This window comes from Grammomys surdaster, unplaced genomic scaffold (genome assembly GCF_004785775.1).
Source record: "Grammomys surdaster isolate TR1022 unplaced genomic scaffold, NIH_TR_1.0 769, whole genome shotgun sequence".
Lineage (NCBI taxonomy): Eukaryota > Metazoa > Chordata > Mammalia > Rodentia > Muridae > Grammomys > Grammomys surdaster.
Window position 1 is genome coordinate 222446 of NW_021605188.1, and position 20721 is coordinate 243166.

At 39.3% G+C, this 20721-nt stretch overlaps 1 protein-coding gene across 4 annotated transcripts in view; it reads right to left on the minus strand.

The window, feature by feature from the left end:
- The window catches only part of LOC114633877 (vomeronasal type-2 receptor 116-like), a 58117-nt gene that overhangs the window by 30771 nt on the left and 6625 nt on the right, over window positions 1–20721 (minus strand). Inside the window, exons 5-6 of one of the 4 annotated variants that reach the window (XM_028782489.1) lie at window positions 20500–20623; window positions 18934–19503 (exon numbers count right to left, since the gene is read on the minus strand). The exons of 1 other annotated variant lie outside the window; for it this stretch is intronic. In XM_028782489.1, the coding sequence (XP_028638322.1) occupies window positions 18934–19503; window positions 20500–20623 (694 nt within the window). Of the gene's footprint in view, window positions 1–18619; window positions 19507–20499; window positions 20631–20721 lie in introns of those variants that run through there. 2 more of the 4 variants (XM_028782487.1, XM_028782490.1) reach the window with 2 other exon arrangements.

Consider the following 20721-nt stretch of genomic DNA (forward strand, 5'->3'; position numbering starts at 1 on the left):
CTCCTCCTTCCTCTCTCTCTCTCTCTCTCTTTCTCTCTCTCCCTCGCTCGCTCTGTTTTTTTTTTTAAAGTTAAAATTGCACCCTGGAACGATGATTTTAATTTGGGAACTCAATCCAAAGACAGTCTCTCCTGAGTGGTGGTCCTCTGACCCTGGACACAGGCACACAGAGACTGGGAGCCTGTCAGACAGTCAGAACAACAAGGGATGGGACAGTAAGTATCCACTCATAAGAAGGCAGCCAAGTCTTCAGATCTGCACACCTACTAGCTGGTGATCAGGGACAAGTTTCAGAGTCAACAAGAGGCGCCACCAGCAGAGATGACAACTGTCTACCAGTAATGGGGTAGAAAAGTCCATGATTCTGAGGGCCCTTCTGGGACCACCTCCCTTGGGGTTGGGGCTTCCTAATGGCTAGTGTGCCTTCTCATGGAGCAGCACAGCCACCCGGCTGCTCTCTCGCTCCATCTACGACCACCCCTTTGTTCCCCCTTGGGCAGAGAAAGAGGTGCTGACAAGGAAGGACTGTGAGCATCGCCTCTGACTGGAACACCTGTGCAGGCCCCACTCTCACAAACATTAGCTAAATTTATATATATTATAGTTATATATTAAAAAGAGGAAAAAAACTTTCCCGAAGAGACTCTCCTGAAGAACTCAAGTGGCTCAGGGCTTTTACTGTCCCCTCCACCCACAAAAATTCTCTTAAAATCTTCCAGTGCGATCTTGAAGAAACCCCACACCCTCTTGCGTTCTCCACTCCCAGCCCTCTTCTGTGTCCCCACAACCCTTGACTTCCCCCTGCTCCAGCCCAGTGGCGTCCAGTCTCATCCCTGGCCATCCATGGCTGCCATGGCTTTCAGAGGGGCCCCCCACCCCGTCCTGCTCTGGGGAACCACGTGGGCTGTGCACAGTGGAGACAGAAAGTGTTGGGGGAAGAGGGTGGGATCCACGGCACCCGGTTGTTGGGTGGGGATGCAGCCCAAAAGGGGCTGAAGTCTGCAGGGGGAGCAGGTCACAGCTGTCATGGGGCTGCTGCTGCTCTGCAGGTCCTCAGAGGTCCGAAGCTTGGAGAACATGGCCAGCTCATCAGGGAAGTTGGGGGTTGTCGCAGGGATATTGCTGGGGGTACGCATCATCTGCGGGTGGTGTTGGCAGTTGGAAATATTGCTGTCTTGAAAGAACGTGCTTAGGGGATCTCGAATTGTCAGTGCACCGCTTGCAGCAGCTGCTGCTCCTGGTCATGACTTGGTACTGCAGCTCCTCAGTGTTCACCGACGTCGTGCTGGGCGGCTCGCTGCGACGCCTCCTCTCCCACCCAGCAAATGTTGTGGTTCAGTTCACGTCGCAGACAAGGCAAACAACAGCGCGGGGCGGAGCCGCCGAGCCCCGGACATCGGTCGGCTCCCACTTGGACGTTCGATTCGAATCCTGCTGCGGGCCGGCCACTCTGTTTCTCTCAGGCTCTCTTTTCTAAGGATAGAACCACACTCCTGAGTACTCCATGAGGGATACATACTTGTGACTTGATAATCTGCCAAAGGCCATATCTCATAATTACAGCACCCTGTGGTCTCAGTTACTATAAACGTATTTCAGGAGGACATAAACAGAAAAAGCCTCAGCACAGTTTTGAACTGTCTTTCTTGGTTTCACCTAAGATGTCAGCCATCCCTTTGTCTTGTGTCCAGTCTACAGCACAGAGTATCTAGTGCTAGTGGCTCAGTCTCAATATTGAGAAAGAAATCTGAGTGTCTAGGTCTTTGGAGAAGGCTGGCTTAGGGGCTAATGCTGACAGTGTAGAAGCAGCAGATGAGTCTTTCTGGTCAAGACTTAGGCTGGGCAGATTATTCTATGTTTATTCCTTTAAAAATGCATTTCTTGAAATCTATGTGAGGGCTGGCAACATGGCTTAGAGAGAAAAATAAAAGCATTTACCACATAAACCTAAGGACCTGAGTATCCCAGAATTCATGCAAAGGTAAAAAGAGAGAACCAACTCCACAAAGTTGTCCTGATCTTCACACATGTGCCCTAATATGTATGTGCCCACACATTCATCATACATTATACAAACAATAAAAGTTAATAATTTTGTCAAAACTTTTAAAAATAAGTGTTATATGAACACCATATTTTAGTACATTGGATCTAATACAAATTGCAGTGCAGATGACTAACATTAGTGTAGTAACCTCTTTACATGACATTTAGAGTAATACACATATGATGTGAGTAGTATAATCCCTATTATTCATACGAGAAATGTGAAGATCTCGGAAGACGAATGGAGGAGTGACGTACCAGCATCAGAGGAGTCTACGGAAGAGCCTGAGTACTGCCTGCTTGTGGTCCAGAGAAGGGGCTATCCACGTGAGAGATGAGTAGCAGAGGTAGTTGTCACCCAGTGGACAGGAAGTGAGGCTGTCGAAGCTCAGAGAAGAGAATGGGACCAAGGTGGGTGTGGAAGGCAACCTGGGCAATGTAGGTGTTCCCTGAAAAGCTGTACAAGATCTTCGCCATGACTAGCTTAGGAACAGAAGAGCCCTCAGCAGTTTTGTGCTGTCTTTCTTGGTCTCACCTAAGATGTGAACCATCCCTTTGTCCTGTATCCAGGCTGCATATATCACCCACCCATGTGTTGCCCCATCGCTGTCTCTGTCTCAAATCTACTGTCACTGCAGCTCTGTGTCCAGATAACCCTTCCATAGAAGCTCATGGCTACCGCAGTGCTGTGTTTTCTGCCTACTTTCATTACTGTGGAGTGGCATTGCCGTCTCACATCATCGCAGGAAGAACAGTGTATGCAATATTTTAAGGGTAAAACAGCCAGTTTGTGTTACTTTTACTGTAGCATACATTGTTGTTAACCTGTAATTGTGTTTAATTTACAGGCTAAAGTTTATCATCAACATTAATGTACAGAAAAACAGGGACAAATCCCTGATGAATAAGGTGAAATAAAAATATTACTAAAAATAGAGAGTAAAAAGGGACTTAAGGTAAAAAGGCAAGTGAAAGATTGCCTATCAACGAATACATTCAGGTTAGCTGCTATTCTTCCCTTAGGTGCCCAAACTAAACTAAGCTCTTTAGTTGTAGTATTAAAAAGAATTTGAAAGGTATGAGTCTCCTTTTCCCTTGCCTTGAAGTCTTTGAACTAAAACTTCAGTTCAAAAAATGTATTCACTACAACTTTCATGGAAATAAAACATCTTTTCTTCTTTTAAACATGGCAGCATGAGACATGCACAAGCAGCTTGACAAACCATGAGTGAAATATTATTGAATGGCTTAACGATTGTTTAAGTTTTGAAAGCAAGCAAGTTTGAAAACCATGTACTTTTAGATAGATTCATTAAGAAACATTATCAAAGGCTGGAGAAATGGCTCAGGGGTTAAAAGCAATGACTTCTCTTCTAGAAGTCCTGAGTTCAATTCCCACCAACCACAAGTGGCTCACAACCATTTGTAATGGGGACCCAATGCCCTCTTCTGGTGTGTCTGAAGACAGGTACAGTATACTCATGCATAAAATAAATAAATAAATAAATAAATAAATAAATATTTAAAAATGTTCTTTAAAAAAAAGGAAACATTATCAAACCTGTTCTCAAAGCTATTTGGTATAATAATGAACTTAGTGCAGCCTTTTCTGTTCAGAAACACTGTATCCCTGAACTTTAAACAATCAAAAAAAAGACCTTCACTAAAACTTTGCCACTGGTCAACCACTGAGCTGACGTACAGCAGGGCAGGGTAGAATATGATAGGGGTGAATGGACTTTCCCCTCTGCCCTCAGAAGGTTTCCTGGAATAAAATGTCTGAGATAAATTAGATGGGAGAAGATTGTGTAAATGTCCTTAACTACAGCCCAACATGATTCAGAAACTTTTGGGCTCCACTCTTTCTACGGGAAGTGAAATACATAAAATGTCAGAAAACAGCATGCTGGGTTTTTCTCTTGTTGCTGGGCTTTTTTGTTTTGTTTGTTTTTATTGTCCACCTTATCCGAGGGAGGTTCATCTTCAAAGAGGACTTCTTAATTGAAAAAGGGCCTCCATCAGACTGACCTGTGGGCAAATAAGTTGAGCATTTTCTTGATTGATTATTGATTCGAGAAAGCCCAACGAATTGTGGGCAATCTGCCCTCTGGGTAGGTAGTCCTTGGTCATATGAAAAAAACAAGCTGAGCCAACCATGGGGGCAAGCAAGTAAACAGCATTCCTCCGTGGTCTCTGCTATAATTCCTGCTTCCAGGTTCCTGCTTGCCAGGGTTACTGCCCTGATCTCCCTTCATGATAGACTATAAGTTGTGAGACAGTATAAATAAAACCCTTAAATTGGTGTTGATCATGTTGTTTATCACAGCTTACAAAACAAATTAGAATAAACAGTAAAAATTATTTAGGGAAAGTCACAGGCTTGAAGAATATACAATAAATGGGACAACATGTATTTGCTTTGCAAACTTGGTGGGCAATATTGTGTCCAATCTTTGAGAACACCCCACCTGAGGGCTGCCTCCATTACATCTGATGGAAATCTGACAGAAGGCTGAGGACAGAGGGACACCTGTTACACTGTACATCTCTTCTTGCTCTTAATTGCTAAATCACAACCTGTACTTTTTTTTAACAGCATCTGTTGTTTGTGATAGTCCTTAACAGGTAATGTGATACAATTTTAAAACAGGTATTCCTTTCTTCACTAAGAGAAGCAGTTTTAGGGGCTGGAGAGATGGTTCAATGGTTAAGAGCACAGAGTGCCATTGAAGAGGATCAAGGCCTGGTTACCCGCACCCACATTTAGAAGGTTCACAAATGCTTCTAACTCCAGCTCCAGGGGACCAGATACTTCTAGTCTTTGAAGATGCCCCTACATTCCCACACACATAATAAAAATAAATAAGTAATTAAAAAAGAAAAACCAGTTGTCAGCTCGCCTTAATATTGCACTTTATATGATTTTTTTTGTTTTTGAAAACAGATAAAAAGATGGGTTGAATATTAGCAAAGTTCAGAGTTAGCAAGACCAAGTGAAAACAGTGTCATTGAAATCAACTCAAAATGCTAATTAGTAGAGTTGTCTTAGTCTCAATCTCTCATTATTCCTAATGTGAAAGAATAAAACAGTTTACCAGTGTACAGTTACTGATGTCACCTATCCTGCATAAGCTCTCTAATAACACTAACACCAGTGACAGAAATAGTAACTAATGTTTGTTTATTTAGTGTCCATTAGGTAACAGGGCCTGCAGAGTTTTATATATTTCACCCCTAATTTTGCAGTAATCCCTGAAAGGTAATGTACTCTTTAGTCAGTTTTACAGATGAAGGTTCTAGGGTACTGTCTAGCACCCCATTGGTCTGGGACTCAGAGCTGGAATCTGAGTCACTCAATACTGAACGCTAAGTGTTGTATTGTTTACTGCTTACCCTGTCTTGAGGTGGCTTGCCATTCTAGGAATAATAAACTGATGTTTGTTATATAAAACTTTAGTCTAAAACTGGTAAAACCACTCTGGAAATTAATTAGAAGGTTCCTCAGGAAATTAGAAATAGCTCCACCTGAAGACCCAGCTATATCACCCTTGGGCATATGAAGATGCCCCACCATGCCATGGGGACACATGCTCCACTATGTTCATAGCGGCCTTATTTGTGATAGCCAGAAGCTGAAAACAACCAAAATGTCCTACAAATGAAGAATGGATACAGAAAATGTGGTTCATTTACAGAATAGAATACTCTTCAGCTAATAACAACAAGGATATCATGAATTTTACGTGAATACTGTATCATTTTCACCATTACCTTACCCCAATCAACCTCCTCATATTTACTCCATCAAATACATGCCTTCACTTTCTTCCTTCCTCCTCCTACTTCTTCTTCCCCCCACCCTCTCTCTAACACATAACCCTAACCAAAAATCTAACCCTAATAGGAACCACTGCTGATATTTCTTTTTTCTTTTCCCATAACCCTAAATTTCTTTTCCCCATAAACCTAACCCTACATCTCCCACTCCTAACCCTCTAACTTTAACCCTAACCCTAACACCTCTTAACACTAACCCACCCTATGTCTCATCAACAGAAACTTAGAAAATAGGGATTCTATTTCTGATCAATGGTGACTTAAAACGGTATCAAAAATTGATATGTGCAAATTAGGAAAGGTTGCTTGGTACAATGAGCATGCCTCTGTTTACAATTTAAAACATGTCATGACTGTTGGGAGTGACCCTGCTTATACATTAACTCCTTACAAAGTCTTAGTCTCTGTGGGAAAGCACTAAGAACAAATAATTGTAGCTCTTGTAGACAGGTAGTCTTTGGTGGGAAAGTACTAGCCTACATAAGAACAAATGATCAATAGATCTTATGGACAGGTACATAGTGACCTGTTCCACCCTGCTTCTTTCACCCAGCCAATATTCTGTTCTGGAGAACATCTGTACTACTCCTGAGAACACCTGCACTCCCCAGAATCAAAGAGACCCTACATCATCCCCCTCCCTATATCCTGCTTCTCTGTGTATATAGCCTGGTGTGGGAAAAATAAAAATTCGACAGCTTGATCAGACTTCTTGACTTGCTGTCCATTCTTCATGTGACCTTGTTCCCCCAGTTCTCTCTTCCAGGTCCTCTGGTTCTAGTTCACCACCCTGCAGGCCGGGGAACATGACAGAGTTTTTCTCTTTGATGAATTGACTTATACTCACAAATGTATAATGTGTCTCTCACTTTGCTTAACTATGTACTTGCATTTGCTACTATCTGGGTGTGTGCTCATGTCTTCAGGACCTTCCTGCCTAGACATTTATTTTTCGATCGAGGAAATAGCTTAATAGTGAAAAATAAGGTTAGGGAGTGACTGACCCAGCAGGAGGGTTGAAGTATGATTGAAATTGATGTGAGCATTTTGTAATGTTGTGGAATTTATAATGCTGATGTTACTATTTACTTTAATAAAATAACTAATAATGTCACTGCTCATGTGAGCAAGATTATGGTTGTATTAAGACAGCTTACGCTATTCAGGGCCACTTGCTTGAAGTCAACTGGTGGTCACTGTCTTCACTTTCACTGACATCTTAAATCAGGTTCCAGAACCCCACCATGGCTGTTCTCCAGCCCTTAATAAATGAACTGACACAGTATATGCAGTCATTAAGAAATTTAAGTTTGATTTTCTGTTCCTTTACTCTTAGATTATAATTTTTATACAAGAATTGCTGAACTTCAGTGAGTGGAGATTTAGTGTTTGGAATGTTGTTGGGCTCACATTCCATGTGTGATCAAATGACCCTTACTCCATATAGCTCGGGGACACTATGGTCTGAAGACTGTGCAGCCTGGCTGACTCCAGATTACTCTTGGATCCATCTGCTCTGCCCTAATTACTGCCTTAAGTAAGACATGGTTCTGAATTTTCCATAAATTTCGGACTTCCAGTGTCTTGAAAGGATCACTGTTGTTATCAAGAAAACTGTGGTGGACATTTGCAACTTGTTAGATATTTTATAACTATGGCAGCACTTTGTCTCTAACAAGAGAAATCCAGAAAGTTTTCTTATGAAACAGTTTCACTGGATACCTGTATTGTCAGTATCAAGTATCTGCCAAACATTTAAAGTCTTGGCCTTTTTAAATAGCCCCTGGCTGTGTTGATGATTCTCATTTGCTGTTTGTCAACTTTTCCTGTCACTCTCTTACCAGGTTGTGGCAGTTTCTGATTGGTGTGCTCTACATATACTACGTATCTCTGATATGCAGTGTTTTTAGTTACAGTTGTAGAGTTTGATAATTCATGTTTCCTGCTCTTTCATTCATTACCATGAAATTTCTGGTACTCCCTATGGTGATTTTTGTCTCTACTATCCTGGTCTCTTGCTGTAAGTAAAAATTCTTACTTGACCTTAAATTTTGTTGTACAATATATACAATTACCAACTCTGTGGGGTATGAACATAGCGATGCCCACATGTTTGTACTTCCTGTTCTTTTGTTAGCATCTCGTTATATCTTTATTTTGTTTAAATAATTTTAATATAATAATAACAATGATCATTATTACTATGTTTATGTGCATAGAAACTTACTGATGTCATCCACATGTAGACATCTGAGGCAAACTGTAGGGACTAAACACATGGTAGAATTGATGAATTCAGATTAAGAATGGATGTGTAACACTTATTGGCACCTATATCATTCTTTTTTTCTATTTTTTCTTTTTTTCTTGAATATTTTATTTACATTTCAGATGTTATCTCCTTACCTCATTTCCCCACCTTCCCGCCCAGGAACCCCCTATCTCATCCCCCTCCTCCTGCTTCTATGAGGATATACTCCACCTACCCCCCACTCCCACCTCCCCACCCTCGAATTCCCCCACACTCGCCGACCAGTGTTCATGGGACCAAGGATCTCCTCTCCCACCTATGCCAGACAGGGCCATCCTCATGGTACCTACTCCAAAATAGACCATATAATTGGTCACAAAACAGGCTTCAACAGATACAAAAAGATTAAAATAATCTCTTGCATCCTATTAGATCCAAGGACTAAGGCTGGTCTTTATTAATGACAAAACCAATGGAAAACCCACATGCCCGTGGAAACTGAACAACACTCTACTCAATGATGACTTGGTCAAGGAAGAAATAAAGAAAGAAATAAAAGACTTTTTAGAATTTAATGAAAATGAGGACACATCATACCAAAACTTGTGGGACTCCATGAAAGCAGTACTAATAGAACAACTCATAGCTCTAAGTGCCTACAAAAAGAAACTGGAGAGAGCATACATTAACAACTTGACAGCACACCTGAAAACTCTAGAACAAAAAGAAGCATATATACCCAATAGGAGTAGATGGAAGGAAATAATCAAACTCAGGGCTGAAATCAACCAAGTAGAAACAGAAAGAACTATACAAAATATCAACAAAACCAGGAGCTGGCTCTTTGAGAAAACCCACAAGATAGATAAACCCTTAGCCAGACTAACCAGAGGCCACAGAGACAGTATCCACATTAATAAAATCAGAACTGAAAAGGGAGACATAACAATAGAAACTGAGGAAATTCAAAAAAATTATCAGATCCTACTACAAAGGCCTATCTCAACAAAACTGGAAAATCTGGATGAAATGGACAATTTCCTAGACAGATACCAGGTACCAAAGTTAAGTCAAGAGCAGATAAATCATCTAAACAGTCCCAGAGCCCCTAAGGAAATAGCAGCAGTCATTGAAAGTCTCCCCATCAAAAAAAGCCCAGGACCAGATTGTTTTAGTGCAGAATTCTATCAGACCTTCAAGGAAGACCTAATACCAATTCTCTTCAAACTATTCCACAAAATAGAAACAGAAGAAACCCTACCCAATTTGTTCTATGAAGCTACAATCACACTCATACCTAAACCTCACAAAGGCAGAGAAAGAGAACTTCAGACCAATCTCCCTTACGAATATCAATGCAAAAATACTCAATAAAATTCTAGCAAACTGAATCCAAGAACACATCAAAACAATCATCCATCATGATCAAGTAGGCTTTATCCCAGGAATGCAGGGATGGTTCAATATTTGAAAATCCATCAATGTAATCCACTATATAAACAAACTCAAAGGAAAAAAATCTCACATGATCATCTCACTAGATGCTGAGAAAGCATTTGACAAAATTGAACATCTCTTCATTGTAAAAGTCTTGGAAAGATCAGGAATTCAAGGCCCATACCTAAACATAGCAAAAGCAATATACAGCAAACCAGTAGCCAACATTAAACTAAATGGAGAGAAATTTGAAGAAATCCCACTATCATTCTTTAGAATGGTTGAAACTTCATCTATTCTCATTGAAGCTGTCTCTGCAGAGAACTCAGTTGATGCGAACACCTATGTGACTGAATCACATCTCATTAGTCATGTGAAAGGCACAGAATCTTCTGAGGAACCAGAGCAGACTAAAGAAAGCTCTGTGGACTGTGGTGACAATATATTTTATTGTGAGTCCTTCATGTGGCTTCTGAAATTCCTAGGTTTCTTACGGCCCCAGAGAATTGTATTTTGGGGAGTGGAGGGAAGGTGAAAATTCAGAAAATAGAGAAGAAGAGAGGAGAAGGAAATTTAAGAGTTATTTCATCCACCTTGCCTTTAAATATTTTATGTTCTTTAAATTTAAGCCGATCAGTAATTTCAGGAAGGTCAGAAGTTAAACAACAAAGATTTTCATTTGTAACAGCATTGTAAATTCAATATTTGGCTTAGAGAAAATTAATATAGAGATCATTTAAAGCACATGTGAGCACACACACACACACACATACACACACACTTCCATGTAACATAGTAACTACATAAGGCTCTTCTTGTTCTTAATTCTGTTTTATTTGCAGACTATTCTAAAAATGATGGAAAGAGAATAGGGCTTTGTAAGGAAATCTTCCATGGGCGATTGTTTAACGTGATTTTGGCAATTTCTAAGAATTTTGAAAGTCTTTCAGAACAATTTTCTATGCTGGGATTATTGTTTCTAGCCCTGTAAGTTTAAAGCAAATATGAAGCATATTATTTTTCACTTCTGTCATATATTAGATATCACATTATAAAATTAACAGACCTTATGTGATTTACCAAAAAAAATTACTCTCGGAATTAAACAGTTAAGTATGTAGAAATGTGAGGTTTCCAGTACAATCCATTCCCCTTCATAAAAGTAGAGAACAGAGGATGTTTGCCTTCAGAGTATGGTTTCTAAGGAATCCTGAAGCATCGTTTTCTGCTCTTTCTGGTCTGGGATTTTCCTTGTTACCTCAACAGTGATCTGTATCCATGCTTTCGGTGATTGCCCATCATTTCTTTATCAGAGATAACTGATCTGGATAACTTTATCTTGATAACTCTGAAATATTGGAAGAAAAAATAATGCACAATGTTCACAGTCTAATCTGGAAAAGTACAGGCTAACTTGGCTCCATTCCAGCGTGCATGCTTACAACTATTGGATACCGAATTCCTCACCTTTCTACTTAAGCTTTTTAACAGTTAAGACCACAAGCCCTTGCTTTCAGGTCATGCTCAGTTTTATCATTGAGGGCTAAAGGTCTCATGTTTCTTTCTCTTCCTCTGAATTTATAAGTGCTAGTTCTTTAGACTAAAAGAACCAGAAGAAGAGAAAGGAGGAGGAGGAGGACGTTGATAATGATGACTCATTTTTCAAAATTCCTATTTTTTTTCTTTTGTAGGTGCCACGATTCTCCTCTGTAATTTATGTATTAGATTGAAAGGTATATGTCCTTATATGTCAAGGATTCTGGGAAACACCCTGCTTAATGAAATGTGATTGTATCTTAATGAAATGTTTTTGTATCTTCTACCATTGAGACATCTGTACCACAATAGACTATTTCAATTTTATTTTCTCTAACTACATAACCTGATCTTCATCTCTAACTTTTATCTTATTTACAATAAACAATAGTGATTAGGAGCATCAAAAATACTTTTTAAAATATATATTGGTGGGAATTTCCTTTTGTTTCAACAATCTACTGGAGACCCTAAATTTTCTACACTAGCTTCCTGTGCTCTTCTAATGATTAAATTTTCTATCTGCTTACCTGAGAGATCCTTTTATTGTCTTAAAATTTGGTATTTTAATCGATAGATATCAGGCATGTAACTAAATACTTTGGCTAAATTCTCAACATAATTGTTCTAACTACTACTTCTCATTGGATTACCTTTCAATTTCATTCCTCCAAATTCTTCTCTCAAGTGATAAGGAATTATCCTCATTATCTGTAGTGAGTCTAATGTGACAGGGATGAAATAAGCCTTGGAATGTGGCTACTACTCTCTCAGTAAGCCATACTTAGGAGGACTAAGAGCCGATCTTGTAATGGAGTTCTGGGTTTTGACTAAAGTCATAAAATGCCTTGTAATAGACAGATTTCCTCAGTGACTGCACTAAATGAGACAAAGAAAAAGGTTCCTCTACAGTTCTTTTTGGATTATTCCCAAAGTCCAGCAAGTAAAAGCTAAAACAATGGACTTGCAGATAGTTTTGGATAATCATCCTGAGTTTCTTGGAAATAGTAAAGGAAACTATTTTACTTTATATTTTGCTATATTTAGAGGACAGAGAGGGTGTATTGGGTGTGTAATGTTCTATCTGGAAGTTTAGAAGTCACAAGGATTCTTCTACAGTGTGAAGAAACTTTCCTAAACATTGCATCTAAAGTCATTTTCCTTCTAGGTGCTAGATAACCCTGCAGTCTTCTATAAATCTCTGTGAATGCCAAGGAGAGTAATAACAGAATGACATGTTTCCCTTAAATTTAGGTTTGTTTTCTATGAGAGCAGTACAGGCCATCTGTACCGCAACATATCCCCACTTCTGTTTATATAACAACATGGTCATATAGGCCAGCTTCTCTGCCTTTAGTTTCCTTAGATGCAGATGTAGCCAAAATTAATAACAAAGAAACAGTAGCATCAATTAGATTAATTAGGGCTTTTGTAGTTCGACTATGAAGTAGATTAAAAGGAATTAATAACTAAAGGTATTTTTGAAATACATTACTTAGTTGTTAAATATAGTAAAAAGGTGATTATATTCTAGCATTAAAATCTCACTTATGTTTATGTTTTGCCACTGGTCTCGGGTTAATCCTTTTCCCCAACACTTAAGCTCAAAACAAACTTTTTAAAAGCCTATGCAGCTATGACTCTCAAAGATGCCTTCACCTTAAAACTGAACATCTTTTTAAAAATTTTTTTATTGGATATGTTATTTACATTTCAGATGTTATCCCCTTACCCCATTTACCCCGTCCCTGGCTCCCTATCACATCCCCCCTCCTCCTGCCTCTATGAGGATGTGCCACCACCTACCCAAACTCCCACCTCCCCACCCTTGAATTCCCCCACACTCGGTGTCCAGCCTTCATGGGACCAAGGATGTCCTCTCCCATCTATGCCCAACAAGGCCATCCTCCCCTACATATACATCTGGAGCCATGGGTCCCTCCCTATGTGCTCCAGGCTGTTGCATTAGACCCTGGAACCTCTGGTTGGTTGGTATTGTTGCTCTCCTCATGGAGCTACAAACTCTTTCAGCTCCTTCAGTCTTCTCTCTCACTCCTCCATTGGGAACCCTAGGATCAGTTCAATGGTTAGCTGTGAGCATCCACATCTGCATATGTCAGGCTCTGGCAGACCTCTAAGGAGACAGCTATATCAGGCTCCTGTCAGCATGCACTTGCTGGCATCCACATCAGCGTCTACCTTTGGTGACTGCACATGAGATGGATGGCTCAGTGGTTAAGAGCACTGACTGCTCTTCGAGAGGTCCTGAGTTAAAGTCCCAGAAACCACATGGTGGTTTGCAACCATCTGTAATGGAATTGGTTGCCCTCTTCTGGTGTGTCTGAAGACAGTGACAGTGTACTCATATATAAACTGAACATCTTAAGCTTTGGCCAGACAAATTTAATATTCCTTTCAGCCTCCTAGAAAGCACAGCCACCCACCACAACTTCTCAACTGTTTCAGTGCCTATACACTACTATTTGAAATATGCAAGTCTCACTTAGGTATAAATCCCAAGAACATGATTTTGTTGAAGAAAGACAACTCATATACTTAGAATAATAATTTATTTTCTAAGTCCTTGGACCCAAGGGAGCAGAGCACACTTTCAAAATGAGCCATATGGAAACTTAAAACTGTACTACTTACAATGAGACTGGATACTTCTGAATAAGATCGGGGACAGCCAACCAGTGGAACAACTTAGCAAGCACAGGTACAACATCTTCAGAATACACCCACAGAACAAACATTAATCAGAGCCCATTTTCAGAAGTTACTTAAAACTCCACAGCAAAACACTGAGTATTTCAACTACATATAGATTTCCCCCAAGTGCTCAGGATTTCAGATGGGGTGTTTCAGTATGGAGGCCACTGGTACCACCATTGTGAGTTGTCCCAATCACTGCTCCGCAGAAGCCATGCAAGCCTTTGAAACTGAAAAATCTACAGGTGTCCAGTCCTCCCGAGTTCCAGAAGTCTTCCAATTGGCCTCATTGCATGCTATTGAAGGTTATAGAGTCAGATATCTCCTCCAACTGTGAGCCACTGAACAAATATTTTCAGCTGGTATAGCAGGATTTTATATAATACATTATTCTTAGTTTTATTTTTGAATTTTGTTTTTATATAGACATTTTGAAGCTAAGACTACTCTATTTACAGATGAAACTATGTGGGATATACATTGATAGAACTGTATATTCTTTTAAAGAATAACAGTATTACAGTGGGGAAATGAATGACTCAGTCTTTAAGAATATGTAGTTCTCTTCCAGAGGACTGGACTTCACATCACAGATTCTATGTGTACTGGGTCACAGCAGCATGTATCTCCAGTCTGTAAACTCATCATGCTCTTCTGGCCTCCACATGCACCTGCCCATTGTGCACATACACTGACATTCACACAGTAACACAATTTAAAAAGTAATTAACAGCTTCAACTGCTGCTTCACTTGCTTTGATGGTATATTTCAATTTCATGTATGTAGGTATTGATTTAAACATTTTCTGATAATAAATGACAAAAAATTCTTAAAAACTGTGTGTACTTGAACAATGATCCAGTGATTAATAGTTTGGGACATGAGATTTCCATTCATTTTCGTGGCCATTTAGCCTTCTTTCCTGCCCTTCCTACACCTGATTCTGAACCCTCCCCATTCCTTCCCCATCTTCCTTCCTCCTCAGTGTCCTCCTTCCTTCCATCTGCCTCTTATGATTAATTTCTTCCCCTTTTAAGTGAGATTCAAGATTCTTTGATTGGGCCTGTCTTCCTTCCTGTTTAGCATCTTTGGGGCTGTGGAGTATAACATGGTACCTGTATTTTGGCTAATGTTCACTTATAAGTGAGTACATATCATGCATTTCCTTTTGAGACTGGGTTATCTCACTCAGGATGATCTTCACAAGTTCCATCTATTTGCTAGTAGAATTCATGATGCCTTGTGCTTTAATAGCTGAAAAGTATGCCATTGTACCACATTTTCTTTGTCCATTTTTCAGTCAAGGGACATCTAGGTTGTTTACAGTTTCTGGCTATTATGAAAAAAGCTGCTATGCACATTCTAGAGCAAGTGCCTTTGTGAGATGTCAGAGTAACTTCTGGGTATATGCTATTCCCAGGAGAGGTAGACCTGGGTCTTGAGGTATAACTATTGCCAGTTTCTCATTTCTGAGAAAATGCCAAATTGATTTTCAAAGTGGTTGTACAAGTTTGTACTCCCAGTAGCAGTGGAGGTGTGTTCCCCTTGCTCCACATACATGGCACAATGTGCTATCTCTTGAGTTTTTGATTTTAGCCATTCTGGTGAGTGTAAGATAGAACTTCAGAGCTGTTTTGATTTGCATTTTTCTGATGAGTAAGGAGATTGAACATTTCTTTAAGTGCTTTTAGCCATTTGAGATTCCTTTATTGACAATTCCTTGTTTACTTCTGTAACCCCTTTTCAATTATGTTATTTGGGTTGTTGATGTCTAACTTCTTGAGTTCCTTTTAAATTTTAAATATTAATTATCTATCAGATGGAGGGTTGGTGAAAATCCTTTCCCAATCTATGGGCTGCCAATTTGTCTTATTGACAGTGTCCTTTGCCTTAAAAAAGCTTTGTGCAAATGTACCACATTTTCTGTATTCATTCTTCCTTTGAGGGACATCTGAGTTCTTTTCAGCTTTTGGCTATTATAAGTAAGGCTGCTATGAACATAATGGAGCACGTGTCCTTGTTATATGTTGGAGAATCTTTTGGGTATATGCCCAGGAGTGGTATACCTGAGTCTTCATGTAAAACTATTTCTAGTAATCTGAGGAACTGCCAGATTGATTTGCAGAGTGGTTGTTCCAGCTTGCAGTCCCACCAGCAATGGAGGAGTGTTCTTCTTTCTCCACATACTCTCCAGCATCTGCTGTCATCTGAGTTTTTGATCTTAGCCATTCTGACTGCTGTGAGGTGGAATCTCAGGTTGTTTTGATTTGCATTTCCCTGATGACAAGGATGTTGGACATTTCTTTAGGTGCTTCTCGGTCATTCGATACTCCTTTTTTTTTTTAATCGGATATTTTATTTACATTTCAGATGTTATCCACTTACCCCATTTCCCTCCAGCCCAGGAACCTCCTACCCCATCCCCCCTCCTCCTGCTTCTATGAGGTTGTGCTCCCACTCACTCCCCCACTTCCAACTCCCCACCCTCGAATCCCCCCACTCTCAGGATCTAGCCTTCATGGGACCAAGGATCCCACCTATGCCTGACAAGGCCATCCTCCCCTACATATACAGCTGGATCCATGGGTCCCTCCCTATGTGCTCCCAGGCTGTTGGTTTAGACCCTGGGAGCTCTGATTGGTTGGTATTTGAGAATTCTTTGTTTAGCTCTGTACCCCATTTTTAATAGGGTTATTTGGTTGTCTGGAGTCTAACTTCTTGAATTCTTTGTATATATTGTTTATTGGTAATGGTCTTTTCCCAATCTTGGTTTCTGTTTTGTCCAGTTGACAGTGTCCTTGCCTTACAGGAACAGATGCTAACAAATACCATCAGATCTAGGATTACAAAGCCTGACTTTGTCTTTGTTTTTTGAGAAAGTCGCATATGCATTTTTGCCTCAGCCTTCCAACTGAGCAAGTTACTGTCATGTACCACCATGCCTGGCTTGATCATTATGTTTTCATTAAAAAGAAATTACTTAAGAAAACACTTCAATCATAGTGTTTTGTGCTTAAGACTCAGTCTTGATTGTATCGAATTTGGCAACAAGTTACAATTTGATTTCTGTTGCTGTGCTAAAACACTAACAAAAACAACTTGGGAAATTTTAGGGCTCATTTGGCATCCTGGTTATAGTCTGTCATAGAGAAAACCTGGGCAGGAACTGAAGGAGACCATGGAGTAATACATATTACTGGCCTGCTCAGCCTGCTTTTCTGTACTGCCCAGGGCTAATGAGATAAGAATAGCCCTGCCCACACTGGGTTGGTCCTGCTACATTTATAATTAATCAAGAAAATGCCTTAAAGTCATGTTCACATTCCCTCCTCTCAAGTGACTCTAATTTGTATCAAGGTGATAAAAACTAACCAGCACATATTTTGCATATGCCTTATCAAATGATCCTGTGGGAGTACATGATGTGGTATCACAAGGAGGAAATAAAAAGATAAAATAATTAAATTAAGTGGAAAAGAAGAACATTGGTGAAAAAGACATGTGGGGAAGAAGCATGTGTATAAATCTTAACAAATGGTTAAAGGATTTGAAAATATTTGTGCCCCAAGTAAATGCTCATCAAAAGTTGATCTTTGCTGAGGATATGCTCAGTAGTCAAGTATAATTCTGCAAAAAAATATTTGATACTTTATTGCACCAGACCAACAAATTTACTTCACAGCCAGAGAAGTGTGACAATGAGCAGAAAATGGAGATCACATGTTTTTATCTGGAGTGTAGGATATTTTGGATATGTCTTGGTGCCACCTCATTTGTTTAAAGACATTTCTTCAGTTTCTTTATCAGGTGGTGTAACATCAATATAAAGTGTATCAATGGAAATCATATTTAAGTTCAAGGTAACAAAAGAATTTTCCTTGACAGAAGTTGCCATGTATTCTGAATTTATAATGTGTTTGTCATTCATTATCTATGTCTGTTTGTTAATACAAGGACAATATATAACTTCATCATATGTAGGTCTTATGAATGCTGAGAAATCTCTGTGAGTTCATATGATTATTAGCCATTTTGTGTCTTAATGGCACTGTTTTGTTGACATTACACAATAACTCTGCCATTTATGCTTTTTGACCCGCTTTTCTACTTTGATCCCTAAGCCCTGAGTGGTGGTGTTGTTCTATACAAATTGGTATTAAAATGTCTTTTATTGCATCAGTAATCTATGATATTCCAAATCTCAATGCAGCAATTTACTAATTTGTTGTTGAGGCAATTCACTTCTGTTGCTGTAACAAAAGGCTATGGCCAAAAAGAATATATGAGAAAAGTGTTATTTCCCTATGTACATTGGTCACAATTAAAAGAAGCCAAAGAACAAGGATGCAGGAACACAATCAAATTCCACGGAATCGTGCTGAGTACTGCTTTCATGTCTATCCTATCTACACTCTTCTTTCTTATAACTCCCAGAATAACTTGCTTACAGGTGGCACTGTTCACAAAGAGCAGGGTCATCTTATATTAATCACTAATTAGGAACATTCTTTACACTCATATCTACAAGTCAAAGTGATGGTAGCCAGTCCTCAATTGAGATTTCCTGTTCTCAATATGTTTAAGTTTATGAGTTCTTGAAAGAATCCATTTTCCACCAAAACTTACTAATTGGTATTACTTTAGTCAGGGCTACCATATGGTGTAAGTACTATGTTTATATATTACTTAATTATTTTTATGATTTAGGAATACTTTTGTAAAGACAAAGCAAAACAGATATGTTGAGTATCATATAATATTTTTAAAGTATCACATTTTTGATAAATCAATTTCTCATTTTAATTCTGAAAAAAATTGGAATTTGGGCTAAATAAAATAATGTAACACTTTTGGACAAAGATACACCCTAGCAACCCTGCACTAGAAGCCAAGATGGAGAAGACTTCCACAACTACCATTGTCTTCCCTCTTGTGCTGTGGTAGACAGGGAGGAAGGTGATCCATATACTGTAGAACACCAACATGCTGAATGTTAGGAACTTGGCTTCATTGAATCTGTCAGGAAGGTTCCTAGCCAAGAAAGCCACAACGAAGCTCCCCAGAGCCAAGGAACCCAAATATCCCAGGACAAAGTGGAAAGCAATGACAGAGCCTTTGTTGCAAATAATGACAGTCTTCCCATGTTCAGACTGTATATCTCTGTCAATAAAGGGAGGAGATGTTACCAACCAAATTCCACAGAGAACAAGTTGGATTAGGGTACAAATCGGAATGACCAAGTTAGGTCCCCCTGTTACCAGCATCCCTCTCATCTTATTTCCTGGAGTAGTGAGCTTGAAAGCCATGACCACAGTTATAGTTTTGGCCAACACTGTAGAAATAGCCACTGTGAAAAATACTCCAAATGTGGTTTGCTGCAGGATGCAGGTAGCCTGGTTGGGATGTCCAATGAAGAGCAATGAACACAGAAAACAGAAGATGAGGGAGACGAGCAGGATGTAGCTGAGAATGCGGTTATTGGCCTTCACAATAGGAGTATTCTTGTGCTTCACAAAAGTGACTAGTACTAGAACTGTGATGGCCGAGAAGAACAGTGCCATGCAGGCTAGAGCCATCCCCACTGGATCTTCATAAGCCAGAAATGATACAGCTCTTTGGAGGCAGTGGGTTTGCTCTAAGTTGGCATACTTATCATCTGGACACCTCACACACTGTTCCATATCTGCTGGTGAACAACAATAAACCCTTATAAGATATCATAAATATGTAGGCAATAATAGTGTATTTGTATTATTCATAAGATATATCAACACATAATTTGGTTTTGAGCATCTATTTCATTCATTATTGCCATAGGGACCACTGGCTTAGGATTGCTCTCTATTAACCCATGGTTTGTGATGGAACAAAACAGCATCATAGGGAATGGAAAAGAAAAAACCATTATTTATGAAACAAAACAGAAGGAAAAATATGATGAATAATATGCATAATCTCAGATTATTAAATTCCTCAAACCATAAATTCACTACTCACAGACAAGAGTAGTGTGGAGACAAAGTTATTGATGCCAGGTGATGAAATACATTATGTACTTTGTTTGCTTTGAGAGTTGTGCCCTTTGTCTAAATCTACACATAGGCAATAGAGAATACAATTCTTCATGCAAACACTGTTTGAATAAAGTAATATTTTCATTCTTGAAGCTGTATGCCTCATAGACAAATCCATGTCTCTCTCGTTGTGGTAAGTTCTCTTTCTTCCCAGCTACACATTTAAAGCTATATGGCATGAAGGTTATGGATATTCATAGTCATCCCTCTTTCCTTAGCTAGGCTGTGATTGATGCTAAGCACTATCCACTCTCTTGTTGCATTCTTGAAATTTTTTCTCTTGTTCTAATTCTATGACAACAAATGCTTAATCCTTTAAGCCATCTAAGCTCTTACAATATATTTCATTAAACAATAACTGTTACCCTGAGCATCTGGTCTTAATATAAAATCAGTAACCATCATACTGTGAAAGAAATGTATTGTTTGTAGAATATATTGCAGATTATTTGCTAGGTCCAAAAGAAGTTCATATTATTTAACTGATTAAGTTCTGAAGCACAATAGTTTAGGTCTTCAGTTTCCATCTTGGCCATATCATGTTTCTAGTTTGGAATGACAAGCTATTCGAATTCAGCAATTTTTCTTCTGCATGCAAGACGTACCTGTTTCATTGGAAACCTCATTTTCTGGGCACTGGACACAATCAAAACAGCAGTCTGCTGTTTCTTTCTGATAAAGTTTCCTGAATCCAGCAGTACATGTCACATTACACATGGAGGTGGGAACCTGAGGCAACATATATATATGGTGTGTGTGTGTACGTGTATAGTTCATGTATACATCATATGTATAATGACCCATATATCCATATATGTCCCATATAA